The sequence below is a fragment of the Calidris pugnax genome, unplaced genomic scaffold (genome assembly GCF_001431845.1).
Source record: "Calidris pugnax isolate Ruff unplaced genomic scaffold, ASM143184v1 scaffold13, whole genome shotgun sequence".
Taxonomy (NCBI): Eukaryota; Metazoa; Chordata; class Aves; order Charadriiformes; family Scolopacidae; genus Calidris; species Calidris pugnax.
In genome coordinates, this window is record NW_015090810.1 from 22,585,946 (window position 1) to 22,602,704 (window position 16,759).

Genomic DNA, 16,759 nt, shown 5'->3' on the forward strand with positions numbered 1-16,759 from the left:
GGACTTTTTTCTGTCTCTGGCTCAGGTGGGAAAGACTGGCTCATACTTGCAGTTCCTAAGGATTCTCTTCCGCATGCTGATCCGGCTGCTAGAAGTAGATGTGTACGATGAAGAAGAGATTAATGCCAGTAAGTACTCCGTAGTCATTCTTAATAGGCATTTTAAAGAGCCTCTGTTATGTGTTATTCAGCAGTGACAAATTTTTAGCCTCACGGAAAGACTATAAATTACATCTACCACTTGTCCTGTACATTGTGTGTAGCTAGACTCACTATAGTTGTCAGCATATATTTAAATATAGATTAATAAAAATGTAAATTTTATATTGGGCTTAGCTGAGAACTATTAAATGTATTTTGGATTGATATATTTGGGTAGCACTAAAATGAAAGTGAGCACAAAACTGTAAATGGGCAACATCTGCCCATGTTATCGCTCCTTGCTGGTTTTTAAGCACTGGCTGCTTTTAAGCAGACAAGACATTTAAGAACATTGTGTTTCTGGCCAAAACATTGCTATTATTTATGTTTAATTATAAATTAGATACCAATTTTCAGTAAATGTCTTCTGTCTGCAGTTCACAGATCTTAGGCTAAGGAAAAAGGGGAGGGGGAGCCTCTTTGGATTTATGCTCATTTGTCAGATCTCACAGATCCATTAACTGCTGTGGCAGGACTTCACTTTGACTTGCACAAACCCCGTTAAAAATCAGTCCTCTTCAGGATGTTCTTTACATAGCTGTGGTTTCCTAAGGAAGATAACTCCGTGATGCATAAATCTCATGACCATTAGACTAGCGTCTGAAAATGTAGTTGTCATCAAACCTTTGAAAAGACTAATTTATATTTCTGCTCAGAAAGTGCTATTAAATGAAAAAAAAATGTATTTTCCTTTGATTTGGAGCTTTGTAGGCTATTATTCTCTCACTATTTGAACTAAAGGATCCCAGAAACTTAGGAAGGATGAAATATCAGAATGTAAGAGAAGTTCTGTGTTATGCCATCCAGCCTGTTGTGATCACAGCAGCATGCCACACCCCTGCCAGGAATGAAGGGAACTCCATCAGAGGGGCAGTTTGGGTTTGTTTGGGGTTTTTGGTTGTGGCTTTTTTGCTCCCACTGCTTCTATTGGAATGCTTTTCCAGAGCTCTAGTGTTCTGATAATTGAAAAGACGATTTTATTTTCCAACTCGAAGATATTCCTGTCCCAATTGTAAACATTCTCTTTGAGACCAGACTAAAATGTAAATTAAAATACTTTTTCTCTTCTTTGATGTTTGCTTTTATGGCATAGTCAGGCAGCAACCTTACCCCCTCTCAGCATTCAGTTGGTAGCCTGGATCTTCTTACAGGCTCTTTATTCTCCTTATCGGTTTAATAGCTCTTGCCTGCACATCTATTTTCAATTTATCCATCTGCTACGCGGGTGACCAGAACTGAATGTGGTATTCTGTGGGATGTTTAACCAACCCAGTGTATAACAGTTCATGTATTCCCTTGTCCCCACTGAAAACCCCATAATGGATGAAACCTGTGATTGCTCTAGTCTTTTCCATTCTCCCATTTCACTGGCACTGATACGTGGCTTGTATTTGTGGGTTTCTCTGCAACTCAGTTGTTTCCAACTGAGGTGCCTCCCAACCTGCAAAAACGCTTGTTATTAGACCTTGATTGTTCATATAACTCTTATTTTTTTTCTGTTAAATATCACCCAGTTTCTGTTCTTACAGCTTTCGAGGGCATTGAATTCTTTCTCAGATGATCTTTGATTCCTTCTCCGTATTGACAATGACTCTTAGAGTGTGCCAACAGCAAACTTAAGCCATCTTTTTTGAGTTGGTGTTATTAGTGAAAGTACTAAACAGTGTGCCCCTCTGCTGATCTTTTAACTTCACTGGTAATCTCCATCTGCCTTAATGCTTATGATATTACATGCTGCCATCTTCTGTTTAATCAATTTGCTCAATTTACAGGCCATTCACAGTCTCAATTTTCTTCAGCTGTATTAATAATTTGTCATATAGGATCATATCAAATCCTTAAGTTCAGAAGGATATGATGCACTGCGTTTCCTGTGTTCAGGGAAATAGATATATCATAGCTGTATAATGAAAGTAACACAGGATTTCTTTGGTCAACCTGTGTTGCATTGTATTATATTTTTCATTTACTTCAACACCTTTAATTATTTCATTCACCCACTCCAAATTTTGAATATCACCAAAGTAAATAGACCCAGAGCTCCGTAGATTACATAGATTCTCCTCTTAAATGATGATAATATATACCTACAGTTGCACTGAAATCAGGCTCCTGCTGTATTTCACATACCTGTTTGTTCAGAAGACTGGCACAGGGATTATTCTTTCTCTCTGTTTTGAGTGTGTATCAAGCTTTTAGAGTTTTGTTTACAACTTGGCTCATAATAAACCTTTCATTCCTTTGAAAATGTAATTGTCAAAGTAAAAAGAGAATTAAAAGAAATTATTTTAATTTATATAGTTGAGGTGCTATAGCAGAGAAAATTGTTATTTGTTTTCATGCATTTTTCTGAGGTGTACATCAGCTTGACATTTGGCAAAGCTTATTTTATCTCACACTTGTTGACATTTAAGACAAAACTTCATTCACTGGTGAGCTGTTACCATTCCTCATGGACTTTGTTCACTCTTAGTGTCCTTTTTGATGTAATCCCTCTCAATCCTCTTCCTCCCAGTGTTTTTGTTTTGCTTGTTACTGGTTGGTTGGCAACTGCGATTCCAAGAAGTCCAAGCCTCATTCATAGGCAAGATCCTGGTTTTCTCAGGCCAGCTGGCTCAGAGAGTGAGCTTCCTCAGGATTTGTCTGTATGGACACACTAATGCACCTCACCTGACCAGCGGCGTACGTTCATTTGAGCGTAACACGGTGCCAGTGAGGTTAATGGCCTCTAAGCAGCTGCTGGCTGACACCCTGTTGAGTCAGTCAGGGTTAGGGTCTGTAGACCCAACCTTTGTTTCATCTGAATTTGCTTTTCTAAAATCAGTAATCTCAATTACACACTTACTTCTGTGTATTCTTCCATCTCATTTTAAACTGGATTGACTCATGTTCAAACTGCAGTCCAAGGTTGTTTTCTTTGGCCAGTGCTTTCTAATGTTCCTATTACTTACACTCAGCTTTCTACTTTAGACTTATCTCTGTTGGATCAAAGCAAAGAAATTCATTGATCCTTTCTGGCCACATCCCATTCTCTAACAGGAATGTGTCTTTTACTGCCTTTTGTTGTGTACCACCAGCTAATAGTTCATAAAGTTACGCAGCCTCTTTCTCCTTGCTTCCATCCTTCTGCCTTTTGCCTCTCGTTTACCCAGTGCTCCTCATTCCATCACAGAGAGACTCGAGACTGCACCTCTATCTTCTGCACAGATAGGACCATTCATTTGAGCATTTTATGCTTAAACTAGAGTGAACACCTCAGTAGCTTGATGAGAAGCAGAGCAGAAAGATACCTCTGAGTCTTCTTTGCCTGCATTCGGTTTCCAAGGAATTGACATTTCTTTGAAATAGCTCTGTGTGGATTATAATTTCAATTTTGGTAATATTTATGATGTTCAGCAATGTCTGTGTGTGTGTGTGCCCCTGTGTGAGTTCCTGTGCAATTGCAAATTAGCAAATATCATGTGAACACCATTCAGTGGGTATCTGATACTGCTTACCTGACGTGTGTTGTTGCAGACCATACAGAAAACACTGAAATTACTCAGTCTAGCAATGACCACTGGCCGGATATTGAGATCTTCAGCAAAATGTCTTTTGACCTGAATGTACATGACCCCAAGTACAGAACTATAAGTCCCGTATACACTGAACAACTGTCAAGAGTGAAACAAGGTAAGTAGAGTTTCTTAGGACTCCTTTCCTACAAAGAATATGGTTTTATTGGTTTGATTGAACACATGAGTTCACAAGAGCCTTTAATCTCCAAAATCAAATAAAACAAAACAATTTGTGTTTACAGTTGGTACTGGGATCATAGTATTTGTAAAATGTCTGTTTTCTTTGTGCGCAGAAACAAGCAAAGAAGCAAAGTCAGAGGAACCTAAGAAAAGGGAGACTGTGTCCATGATGTTGACTAAATATGCAGCTTACAATACGTTCCATCATTGTGAGCAGTGCCATCAGTATATGGACATTAATCCTGCCGCACAGGTTGGTGTGAAGGTCCAAGGGTAAACTGCATCCTTGATTTCGTTGTGGTCTCTCCAGGCATGCTGCTCTGGTCTCAGGACTCATGCTTTTGCCTTCCCTGAGATGGAATTGTTTAATTCTTCTGATCTCAGGGGACATATTGAGCTGCAGACCTTGGAGCATCAGCTGTGTCTGCTGTGTTCTGCATGAGCAGTTCTCCTCTCCAGCTGCCTCTGACAAAGGGTGGATATTGGGACTAGCTGTTTCAGGCCAAAGCATTATTCAGCCTGCCCAGAGGGTTTGCAGGGGACAGGACTGTAACATTGAGAGGTGCTTCTCTTACCTAAATGCCAGCCATTCACGCCTGTGATGGGGGACTGGAAGGCCTACTTCTTCCTCCCTTTGAATGTAACTGTGCGTGCTTCTGAGCTTGTGAGTCACTTGACAAAAATAATCATTTTTAACTGTTCAGTTAAAAAAAATTTGATCTCTAAAACAAACAGTTACGCTCTCAGGAGATGCTGCCAGGTAAGATTATTCCTGGTTAATCGCTCACACGTTATTTCTTAACCACCACCAATAGTTTGCTTGGAGGTTTCTTGTCTCAAATCGTTCTTCCCTTGCTTGCTAATCTTTTCCAACAGCTTGCTGTTAACCTAACACAGCATAGACACACTGACCCTAACAACATCAGTTACCTCGGAGCAGCACCAGCAGGTCTGACTTAAACCTCATGCTTCATTAAGTATGTTGACACAAGTAAATCCTCCCAAAGGACATCTGTTGTTCCCTCCACTTACCTTTGTGCATGTGGTCAACCGTAATGACTAGTAATAAATGTAGATATCTACTTGTATGTGCAAGTTGTGTGTATAGAATTGTGATAGTTGAACTCGGAGAAATTACACATCCAAAGGGATGGATAGCAGGCATTAGGAAGGGAGAGAGATTCTTCAGTGCTTTAACAGAACCTAAATAAAGCCCCTTTCATTTTTCATCTTTACTTAGGTTAATTATTTCAATTCATTAGTAAAGCCTATAGAAAGATGACTGCTAAGAGTAGATGATTCGACCTTGTAGCAAGACAGATGCTTCTGTAGGATGAAATCTTATCCTATACACAGCACTTTGTATACACTTACATGGTTGAGTGAAGCGCTGTGCAAACCTAAGCTCACTGAGTTCTTCATGGCCTTGTTAATGGCCTAGTCTGCCTTTGTTACCCAGCTGCTTAAAAGAGTATTGCCACAGGAAAAATACCATACTGATGCAGCCACGCTGTTGCTGAGGTGCCTGAAGGGCAATGCATTCTGCTCTGGAGGGACATCCGCACGCTACACTGATCTTTCAACCTGTCAGAAAAATTTGTTTGGACAGTTTGTTTCCTAGTATATATATGTTTCTCACTTCTCCTTGTAAATATTGGTAAAAAAATTCCAGCTCAAATGGACTTCAGAAGAGTCCAGTTTGGCCAAAGATCATTACTGGTGCAGAAAGCTTATTGTTTTAATAGCAAGGCCAGTTACATGCCTAAGTAATGTGGCTTATGGTAGAGGAAAATGAGAATATAATGGAGTTATCTTCAGTTACTGAAAGAGTGCTTTGGATGTTCTTCTCTGATGGCTTCCAATATTGTGACTGTAAAAGCAGGTTGCCTTATACTCCTTATGTGTTACTTGCTTGCAAATCTTTCTTCTACCCTTTTTGTTCTATACAGATATCTGACTCCACTCTTCATGCATTCACGTTTTCATCCTCGATGCTAGGAGAAGAGGTTCAACTGCATTTTATAATCCCCAAGTCCAAAGAGAACCATTTTGTCTTCAGCAAGCAGGGAAAACATCTAGAAAGCATGCGTCTCCCACTCGTTTCTGACAAGGTGCGTGTGCTGCTCTGACCCATCTGCTGCCTATATATGCTGAATGCAGTCAACCTGACATACCTTTGCAAATTAATGGTAGTTGGCTGAGGTGGGTGGTCTGTTTTCTTTTTGTTTTGAGGTCCTTTGCGTAATTCTTGCCCTTAGAACTGGAGTTTTTGAGGACAGTCATCCCTTTCTGCATTCCTAGTTTCCAGTTCATATGTGTTACAATGATCAATAATCTTAAAATCCAGTATAAACAATAAAGAAATAAAAATCTATATCAGAAATAACCTACTCTTTACTTAATGTTGCCAAAATATCTCTTGTTCCAGCAGAATCTGAATGCAGTCAAGAGTCCTATCTTCACTCCATCAAGTGGACGTCATGAACATGGCCTCTTGAACCTCTACCATGCCATGGAAGGCATCAGCCACCTTCACCTCCTTGTAGTCAAGGAGTATGAAATGCCGCTCTACCGTAAATACTGGCCCAACCACATCATGCTTGTCCTGCCAGGCATGTTCAACAATGCTGGCGTTGGTAAGAAACACCATCAGTTGCTGTGAAGATACCAAAATCCATGTTGGACAATGTGGGTCAAATTGAAGGAAACATTGCAACAGCTCCTCACGTTCATGCTGTGATAATAGCAGCAATATCTGTGCCAAATGCAATGGCGTGTAAGAACTGCTGTTGGGGATGTGGAATATGTGTTTATATTGATCACTGCCTTCTCTATTTAAAACCTGATGTTTTGTAGGCCATACTCCCTCAATGTTCCTCAGCCCATGTTCATTCTAGACATTTTACAGATGATTTTTTGTTGTGAGAACGTTCATTCTAGACATTTTACAGATGATTTTTTAATTGAAACTTTTTTAGTTAGCTGAAGGTAAATATTAACTGCAGCTGAGCACTGGAGGCTTGAACTTTGGACTTCATTTTCATCAGTGCTGAGTATTTTCTGCAAGAACTTTTGAGTGGCTTCAGTTTTAGAATCTCAGCCCCTTCTTGGTTCAAGTTACTTTATTGATTCCCACAAAATCATGTTCTGCAGAGTCTCTTAAAAGGCCCAGTCTTCTTGATATCTGCCTTTTAGATTTACTCACACTGAAAAAGGGACATAATGATTTCTTTTTAAACTAAGATGTAACAAGCACTGAATTCATAAAGGGTAATGACCGCAGATGTTCGTGTAACCTTTCTCTGGGAGGAGAGAGTGATAAAGTCTAAGAGACACCTCTGTATGTCTTCTTTGTGGTAATTTCTCAGGTGCTGCCAGGTTTCTTATTAAGGAACTTTCCTACCACAACCTAGAACTGGAGCGAAACCGCTTGGAGGAACTGGGAGTGAAGCGCCAGTGTGTGTGGCCATTCATTGTGGTGATGGATGACTCCTGTGTCCTGTGGAACATGCACAGTGTCCACGAACAGTCGAGGTAAGTGACCACCCAACTCTGGGGTCCTTGTGCTGATCCAGCACAGACGGCAGCACACGTGTGAGTTAGGCTCAGCTCTAGCATTTGGCAGGGTATGAAAGACCAGGTGACTGGAAGAGTTGGGCAACTGGAGCTTCTGGAAACATGCTCAAAATATTGCTAAGCAAAAGCAACTTTTGGCTTTGGTGTAATAACACCAGGCTGCTGGTGCAAAGGGCCTCATAGAGGTCATTATTCACCCAATTCTTATTCAGATAGCCCAGGAACTGTACACGTGGACGTTAGATATATTGTCTTAAAATGCAAAAAATGCTCATTCACTCAGAGCAGTAGAAAGGCTGTAGATTTGTCCTGTTGACCACCACCATCCAACCTCCTACTGTCGAACACTTCCACCTGGCTCTGCCCTTACATCCACAGTCAGTACCATCAACAAACCTCTGCTTGTGGTTGTGTTTTGCCTAAGACACTCTTACTTTTAGTGACTGAGTGATTTCTCAGTATGTTACTTCCCTGATTTTTTTTTTTATTCAATTTATGTTTCTCAACAAAAATGGTTTATTTCGGAAACTTTAGCTTTTTAGAAGGCATTAAGCTCTGGCCCTTCTCAGCACTTGTGCTGTCCATTATGGAGCAAATAGCCTTCCAGAAAACATCTATTCCAGAATAGCCTGCCTTGGTGCATAAGGTCATTCCTTTTCCCTTTCTAAATTGCTGTGTAAGACCTTATTCTGCTGAAAGGCTTTTTTTCTTATAAATTGATGGGATAAGATTAGTTGGCTATGGTTTAAAAAGTCTGTGTTTATGTGTATGTTTTTGCAGCATCTAGAGTAAACACTCTCAGTTGTTAATGGAATTTCTTGGCCCTTTGTATACACATATATGTATGAAAATAAAAAGCTGTGTCTGTATGTTGTGCATGCTCATGTTTTGCAGCCAGTCTCTGGAGCCTGGGGGTTCCAGCAAGAACGTGTCCCTGAAGAGTGTCCTCCAACACATTGAAGCCACCCCCAAAATTGTTCATTATGCAATACTGGGTGTTCAGAAATGGAACAGCAAGCTGAATGCCAGGAAAGCAAAGGCTCCCTTCTCCAGGTGCCACGTGCATGATTTTATACTGCTCAACATAGACCTGACCCAGAATGTGCAATATGATCTAAACAGGTAGGCAATATATATATATATCTGTGTGTGTGTGGTAAAATAAGATGCTGTCATGATAAGAATTTTGTCACCATTTTTCTAAATGCGGTTGAGATAAACAGAAAGATTCTGTCTAAGGTACCATGCACACAGTCACAAAAATAGAGCACAGTGATGTATGTTGTATCTGAATGAATAAGGCATCAACATAAACTTACCATCAGCCAAAAGAAGTGGGAGAGACAGACTGCAAGGCAAGAGCAAGAGAGGGCTACAGAGGACTGAAAAGGCAGGGGGGGAAGAAGAAACTTCTGGAGAAGTAAGTAGCCATGAGACCAAAAACAGAGGTTACATCAGCCACAGAAACAGTGTGGAGCTTCCAGAGTGCCTCTGTAAGAGACAGGAGCCTCTTGCATGACTAAGAACTATAGGTAACAGCTGAGCCATTGCTTATGTCAGATTCTATGAGGAGGGATTCCTTGTATTTCCTTCAGAGTCAGCTGTCCTCCTTATGGCCACTTGGCTTTGCATTAGAAACAGGTGCATGAATAGCTTCCTGCTGTTTCCTTCTTTTTTTTCCCTTCCTCTTCACCTAACTCCATCCTAAAGCATTTGCAATAAAACACTGTTATCATGGGCCTTTTAACTCTAGTTTTGGTCACAGACTGCAGCAATATCCAGTTCCCTGGCCAAGTGAGTTTAGAATAAAACCTGTTTCTGCTAGCCACAGACTGGCCCTGGGGCATCTCACCCTGGTTCAGGGATCCTGTATATTTGAGTGAGGAATTGCAGCCTGTCAGTGCAAGCTGGGGTCTGGTGTGGCTTCCAGAGCTCTTGATTTCGTGTTCTCTGACTGGTTGAATCATGAGGTTGGAATCAGCGCCCAGAAGTGAGCAATTACATCATAAATAGTGCAGGCTAAGCATTACTTGTCAGCTGCTTTGTCTCCCTTTAGCCAGATATTTGTCAAAACTACATTTGTCCCCTGATTCCAGTTTATCAAAAAATATGTCATAGAGAACTGGCTTGTTCAGAAATGGAGGTTGGTCACTGCAGAGCTTCTCTCAGTTCTAAAATGTATATAAAAAAAGAACTGAAAAGAAGAAAGGAAAGGAAATGGTGGGGAAGAAATGATTGATGCCAAGACAAGATGAGGATGAGAGGGCTCTCCAGACCTGGGATGGGGCAGGAGCATACAGATGCGCTGAGAGGTGAAGACTTTTTTGGTCTTAAGATGACCAGAAGTTGCTTTCCTACACCGGGGGCATATTGAAGGAATGAGTCCAGAGCTGTGTAGAGAATTTGTACAGACACCCTATCAGATGGTCTCCAAAACCCCCGGCTGAACCCGTTCCAGGGCATTTCAGCAGCAGCCACACAGCTGGTTTAGTGACCTTGTGTTCTGATGTCCAGGTATTTCTGTGAAGATGTGGATTTTAATCTGCGGACGAACAGCAGCGGCCTGCTCATCTGCCGCTTCAACAACTTCAGTGTCATGAAGAAACATATTCAGGTTGGAGGAGCCCCCTGCTGAACCAGGGCATTTCAGCAGCAGCCACACAGCTGGTTTAGTGATCTTGTGTTCTGATGTCCAGGTACTTCTGCGAAGATGTAGATTTTAATCTGCGGACGAACAGCAGCGGCCTGCTCATCTGCCGCTTCAACAACTTCAGTGTCATGAAGAAACATATTCAGGTTGGAGGACAAAAGGACTTTGTCGTTAAGCCAAAAATCATGGTGAGTGTGGAAATATGCTCCATCATACATAAAGGGTAAAATCAGGACCTGTTTTCCCTAGAAGTAATGAATTCGCTAGCCTTTTAGATTTATTTCGTGCTTCTTTGACATCTGTCATCCATGGCCTACTCCGTGGTAGGGCTGCCACATCAGAAAGAGAAAATAATGAATATTTTCCTAATTATACATGACTAACAATAATCCTCCTAACCTATTAGAAGATGGAGTGGGATTGGAAAGAGTTTGGTCCAGCTATTCAGTGGTATCTCTGATGTAGGAAGGATTTGCAGACACAGCCTCTGGTCAAAAGCAGGCAAGTTGTACTGGGCCCAGTTTTAGCCATTTTAGCACGGCCACTGGTTTCACTGGTCTGCCATGACTTTCAGCCCTTGCACTTGCCAACAAAAAGAGACTTGAGGAAAGGCACTTGAAAATTGGAACCTTCTGAAATCCACATGGGAAATCCAAGTATTTATAAAAATGGTGTAGGGATACCAGATCTTTTATATAGAGTATGTCAGGCCTGTGCCAGCTTTATACGGAGGTATCTTTCAAAGGGTTGGTTTTAGTCTGGGAATCTTAACAGTTTGCGTCGTGTGTGGTTTTAAACACATCCCATACCACTCCTCTTTTAAAAAAATCACTTCAATGTTTCAGATTTAACTGACTAAACCCTGGATTTGAGTATTTGGGGAGGTTATTTGCTGAATTTGACTTTTCATGTGGTTGCAGTGGAGTCTGTAGAGACGGACTGGCCTATGAGAAAACTCTGCAGAAAGCGTTTTCTGTGGATGACTGCACACAAGGAGGATGTCATTGCCTATACTGTCCAGGACTAAGGCAGGATGAAGGGCATTGTGACAATTTGAACTCCCTATTTGATGTCCCTTCTTCAGGCAAGCAGATATCCACAGAAGTACTTAGCAACCACAGAACAACTAATTCATTTATTCCTGTGCTGTGGTGCTTTGTCAAAATCGAGTGGGGATTTTTGATTCTTTCCCCCAGCTTTCTCTCTCTTTCTGCCCTCTCGTGGTGATCCCTTCCCCAGCCAGAGGAACACCTGCAGATCAGATACACCGAGTAGGTGGGTTAATTGGGGCTCCCCATGGTTTCATTGCAGGTTTCGGACAGCCTGGCACCAATAATGCCTCTTCAGTACATCTGTGCCCCTGACAGTGAGCATACCTTGTTGGCAGCCCCGTCTCAGTTCCTCCTGGAGAAATTCCTTCAACACGCGACGTACAAACTCTTCCCGAAGGCCATTCATAACTTCAAGAACCCAGTGTTGGCCATTGACTGCTACCTGAACATCGGGCTTGAGGTACAAAATATTTGCAGGGATAATGGGGACGAGTAAATGCAAATCTTTACTTCCACATCTTTCTTGTGTGAAAGTTTCTTTTATGTGAAAGGTTACATTAAATGGTTTTATGTGAAAGGTTTCTTTTATGAACCCTCAGGATCAAGGGTAAAGTTGGAAGACTTAGTCTCAGTGAGACTGCAGTTGGAGGTGAAGGATCAACCCCACTGGAAGAGCTGGTGGTAAAGCCTCCCCACTGGCTGGTGGGGATGGAGACCAGAGGTCTGTGATGGACTGATGTGATTTGGGTGTGTCTGTCTGAAATTTCATCTGAAGCAAAAACTCGAAAGTGATGCCATTCCTGACAGAACTTGGTGTGCTCCATAGTCTGTACAAAACCACCCACAAATTTTTTTAGATCACTGTCCTACCATACAGGTTTTTGTTATCTGGGTTTGATTTGTCCTTGCAACAAACTTGCTTTGGCTGAGAGTTTCTGACATGACCTTTGTCTGGTGGCTTCCTTCCCTGGTGGACAAAGCTCATCCTTTGTAATGCAGCTCTCCTTTTAGATTCTTGTCTTTTTTGTGAACCTCGGTTTCTAGGGAAACCAGATTTTTGCGAGTGTGTCTTAGGTGTCTGTAGGTAGGGAGATCAGAATTTTTGAACCTATTGGTCACTTTGAACTGGGTCTGAAGCAGGGCGACAGTCTAACAAGGGTTTTGTTCGGCTTTTTTCTGAGTCCTGTGGCAAGATAGGGAAGAAACCCTTTGAAACAGACCAGCCATCACGGCACTGAAATATAGGACAGCTCTGGTGCTGGGAACCTCTTCGTTGATGCTTGTTGTCAGCAAGAGAAGACATGCTCCAGCGCAGAGGAGCTCAAGCTTCAGCAGTTTCAGTACTCATGGAATTGCTTACTGTTAGACAGATGTATCCTGATTAGAGCAACCTGAAATATCTTAACACTTGTTATAAGCAGGTAATTCATAGAGAAACAGAAAATCAAATTGAATTATGGAGAGCCCTGAAATAGTGTATTACAGGCTTGGTGACCAAATCTGGATCTAGAAGTTTGTCCTCTTGTTTCCTTGGGGAAGTCTCGTTACTGCTTTCTTGCTGGATTTTATGTTTCCCAGCAGCAGCCGACTCACCAGTTATCACAAAGTTATTTTCCATTCCACTTAAAGCCTTACTTCAGCATTTTCTGACACGGCAACGCTTCCTTTCTTTTCCCCTTCTGTTCCAGGTGGCCATATGCTATATCAGCTCCCGCCCGCACTCGGTCAACGTCAACTGCGAAGGGGTGTTCTTCAGCGGGCTCCTGCTCTATCTCTGCGACTCCTTCGTTGGTGCAGACCTTCTCAAGAGGTTCAGGTTTCTGAAAGGTAATCTCTTTGCTCTGCTGGGCATCCCGGCTGCTCTCTTGCCAACCAGCAGCACGGAGGGAAAAAGTAGAGGAATAACCAGCTTCATTAACCAGCTCCATTATTCGTCCAGTTAGTGCTGCCGTTGTTTTCAAAAGAAATAGATGGAGTGTTTCTTTTGGGAGCGTATAAAAGCTGTGTTGCTGTTGGTAAAAGGTGCAAGTAATCGACCTTTTGCTAAGGGTCATTCATTCCATTTCATTCACTAAATTCCATTTCCATTCGTTAAATTATTTTAAAGTGACATCAAAAGGAAGTAGGTGCAGAAAAACAAGGTCAGTCAGCGAATCGTGCAGTCAGCAACGTGAGAGTTCAGAGCACGTGATGAAGACAAGAAATTCTGCTCTAGGAATCTGTCTGTAGTGGTGATAAATATTCTGTACTGTAGATGAGGGCAGCTCTTAACTGGAGGATGATGGGGTCTACCCCCTCACCAGAGCCTTATAAACCTCCTGGAAGTCTTTCTTTATCATTTTATCTTAATAGTAACAAATAGCAAATTGCCATTGGTATTCAGGAATGCTGAAGAGCGTTACAGAGCTCTTTGTGGTGGCCTGGCGAGAGGGGGGAAGAAGAAAGTAGGCTTTATGCTTTTGGCATAATTATCAGTAGTGATTTAAGGTTCTTGGATTCCACTTAACGTTCTCTCTGCTACGGCTGATGGCACTAACACCCACCAGGCAGCGATGTTGTGCGGTACAGAGCTGACCCCAGGGCACCCTGTCCCTGCTGTCCTGCAAACGGACACGTGTGTTCCTGTCCCAGGGCTCACGGGACTGATCTGAGCCTGGGCTTGGCCCGTTGTTGATAGACCCTTCTAATACTGCTGGCAGCAGAGATTTCTTTGAAATATCTTAGTGACGTGGTTTAGTGATGGGTTTTTTTATCAGGGTTAGGTTGATGGTTGGACTAGATGATCTTAAAGGTCCCTTCCAACCGGGACAATTCTATGATCCTGTGATTATATAATCTCAGGACAATGACGGAAGGAAATGGAGTTGTTATTGTGCCCCGAGAATCTAACCTGCTTTTCAATTGAAGGTGCCACCCTGTGTGTCATATGTCAAGACAGAAGCTCGTTACGGCAGACCATAGTCCGGTTGGAGCTGGAGGACGAGTGGCAGTTCCGACTTCGGGATGAGTTTCAAACTGCTAACAGCAGTGATGACAAACCACTCTACTTTCTGACTGGACGCCATATATAAGCTTCGCTGAGACATCGCTAACAAAGGAGGAAAAAAAAAAAAGAACTTTTAAAAAAAAAGTACAATCACTGTGGAGCAAAGTGCAACCAATATTTATCTAGACTGCTCTAAAGGATTCCCCACGAATCTGACGTAGGCTTTATTCCTAGGGATGAAATTACCGCATCAGTTACGATTTAAAGGATCCTGGATTCCAGTTGGTTTCCCATCAGTCACAGCCGCCGACAGCCATCGCGCAGCCAAGCGGGCTGTGGGATGGAGGAAGAGGATGCAATTTGAAGAAGAATCCTTTTTCTGTTCAGCTGAGCGAGGGGAAGAGGCTGCTCTCGGCAGCTGCTCGCTTGAATGTCTTACACGAAATGCAACCCGGCACGTGGAATCTATTGGAGACGGGTGGAGGAGAGCCCACCGTGTCTCTTCAGCTCTGTACTGCGGTACAGGAATACTCAGGGGTTTGAAACTTACACTAGAACGTAGGTATTTGTATGAAAAAGGAATAGTCTCGTTCTCTGTGCAGTGTTAGTTTAAAATTCGTAGCTGTGTATGTGTTGAAACTGTCTTTGGCAAAATTTCCACAGGTGTTCAAAGTTTACTACTTAGACCTGAACAAACGGGCAGAGGGGCACAGCGCGCCCCGGCTCTCCTGCCAGGCACCTCCTCCTCCTCCTCTCCAGGGATGAAGCCAAAGGCTTCTGGTGGATGCTCGCTCCTCGCTTAGAGGCCAGAACCAGTTGCCAGTGAAATCGCCGTCAGTTTCTGAGTCTCCTCAAGAGTTCTGAAAACCTGTGGTCCCTCCTCCTGTCCGTAGGGAACTGAGTCCTGCTGTCCCTCCCACGCCTTTGGAGCTGAGGTTCCATCGGTCACGTTGTGCCCGTCTGCGAGGTGATATCCCAAAAAAACGTGCAGGAGGAGGGCAGCGTCGCCCCAGCTGGAGCGGAGAGAAGCAGGAGGAATTTTCCAAGTGGCTCCAGGGAGAAGTCCTCGGGGAGTTGGGACTGCTCAGGAGAGACCGTCCAGCGGCAAAGATCATGGGATGTGTCACCTAACACTGGCCACCTTTTAGGTTCCCCTCCGTAAATACCAGCAGTGGTCACACATTGTTCTCCGTACCCGGCTGTTCTCCTCCTGGTGGACCCGCTGCGGGGGGTTTGGGCTGTCAGGGGGAGGCGGTGGCACTGTGCTGGTCTGCTCCCACCATCACCGTGGGTCACCCCGAGGCTCCCAGGCACAAAGAGAATCATCTCCCCACACATCGTCACCCCTTCATTGAAAAGGTTCTTAGAAGCGATTCAGGAATGTCAGCAATGGAATTAACAACATCTTTATACTTGACCCTCAACTCATTGGAGAAGGACCTGCCAAAGCTGCATCGTGGGTTTTTGTTGTTTTTTGGGTTGTTTTTTTTTTGATGCATAGTGTTAATTGAGCAACTTTTTTTTTTTTTATCTTGTGAAAAGAGATGTTTACAGATGAAAAGACGTAATATATTCAGCGGAGGCTAAAGAAAGGTGGGTGGCATTTGCGTTAACGTAGCTTAACTCTGATGCTGTAAATCTAGCACATTTCAGATGAACAACCCATTTCTGTAAATGTATTTTTTATTTTCCTTCAGATACAACCTGCCTTAGCTATTCTAATACTTGGAAGAAGAAGTAGGGATATAAAAGATGCCTCTTGAAGCTTTTGATACGCACCTGAATGTATTCCCCTAGTTCTGGTTCTGCCAGAAGGGCTGGAGGCCAACCCCGAGTCTCAGCGTGGGGCGGACAAGTTTTGGGTGTTACGTGTCCAAAAACATGGTTTCCTTTTTTGTTTGTGTGTTTGACGTTTGCACTAAGTTCCTAAAATCCCAGGTGCTGAGACTTGCCCCGAGGCCTCAGGTCTCCGGGGAGGGGGTGCAGAAGGCAGGTGGGAAGCCAGCGGGTCCTTCCCTGCCCTTCCCAAACCAGAGCAAACCCATTGCCTGAACTCCTGGGGGTAGGGGGGCACGGGCCTGTCCCCCCCTGGGGAGGAGACCGGTACTTGACATCTCAGTTACTGCCCTTTCCCTTTCTGGTTTAAGCCTCACTGCCCAGGCCACGCTGATGAATGTATCCAACTGGCCAGCGTTACATTTTTACCTGTAGCTTGTTCTTGCCTACTCACAGGTTAAATTTGAATGTAAACTAAGATTTAAAGAATCATATGCAGATGCTTTTTGCTTAACTTATGTAATTGCTTTTTTTTTTTTTTTGTGACTTTTGGAAGAGGGTTAAAAATGTTGCTTTCCTAGTGTAAAGTTTTCTTAACCAAAAACTTGGTGAATTTAGCTTCACTAGTCAGTCTACCTCATGTTATTGTTTAGGGTTAAAAATGTTGCTTTCCTAGTGTAAAGTTTTCTTAACCAAAAACTTGGTGAATTTAGCTTCACTAGTCAGTCTACCTCATGTTATTGTTTATGAACTGAAACTGTCTGAAGTTGTGGCTCTGGTAT

The 16,759-nt window shown here is 42.9% G+C and overlaps 1 protein-coding gene across 4 annotated transcripts in view; it reads left to right on the forward strand.

Annotated features, from left to right (window-relative positions):
- Nucleotides 1–14,362, forward strand: part of GREB1L (growth regulation by estrogen in breast cancer-like) — a 160,169-nt gene extending 145,807 nt beyond the window's left edge. For 2 of the 4 annotated variants that reach the window (XM_014938713.1, XM_014938711.1), the window contains 11 exons: nucleotides 26–128; nucleotides 3,717–3,872; nucleotides 4,051–4,190; nucleotides 5,887–6,048; nucleotides 6,369–6,573; nucleotides 7,306–7,471; nucleotides 8,408–8,635; nucleotides 10,210–10,351; nucleotides 11,475–11,675; nucleotides 12,904–13,042; nucleotides 14,123–14,362. In XM_014938713.1, the coding sequence (XP_014794199.1) occupies nucleotides 26–128; nucleotides 3,717–3,872; nucleotides 4,051–4,190; nucleotides 5,887–6,048; nucleotides 6,369–6,573; nucleotides 7,306–7,471; nucleotides 8,408–8,635; nucleotides 10,210–10,351; nucleotides 11,475–11,675; nucleotides 12,904–13,042; nucleotides 14,123–14,286 (1,806 nt within the window). In that variant the 3' untranslated portion in view covers nucleotides 14,287–14,362. The remainder of the gene's footprint in view (nucleotides 1–25; nucleotides 129–3,716; nucleotides 3,873–4,050; nucleotides 4,191–5,886; nucleotides 6,049–6,368; nucleotides 6,574–7,305; nucleotides 7,472–8,407; nucleotides 8,636–10,209; nucleotides 10,352–11,474; nucleotides 11,676–12,903; nucleotides 13,043–14,122) is intronic. The other 2 variants (XM_014938710.1, XM_014938712.1) reach the window with 1 other exon arrangement.
- The last annotated feature ends 2,397 nt before the right edge of the window (nucleotides 14,363–16,759 follow it).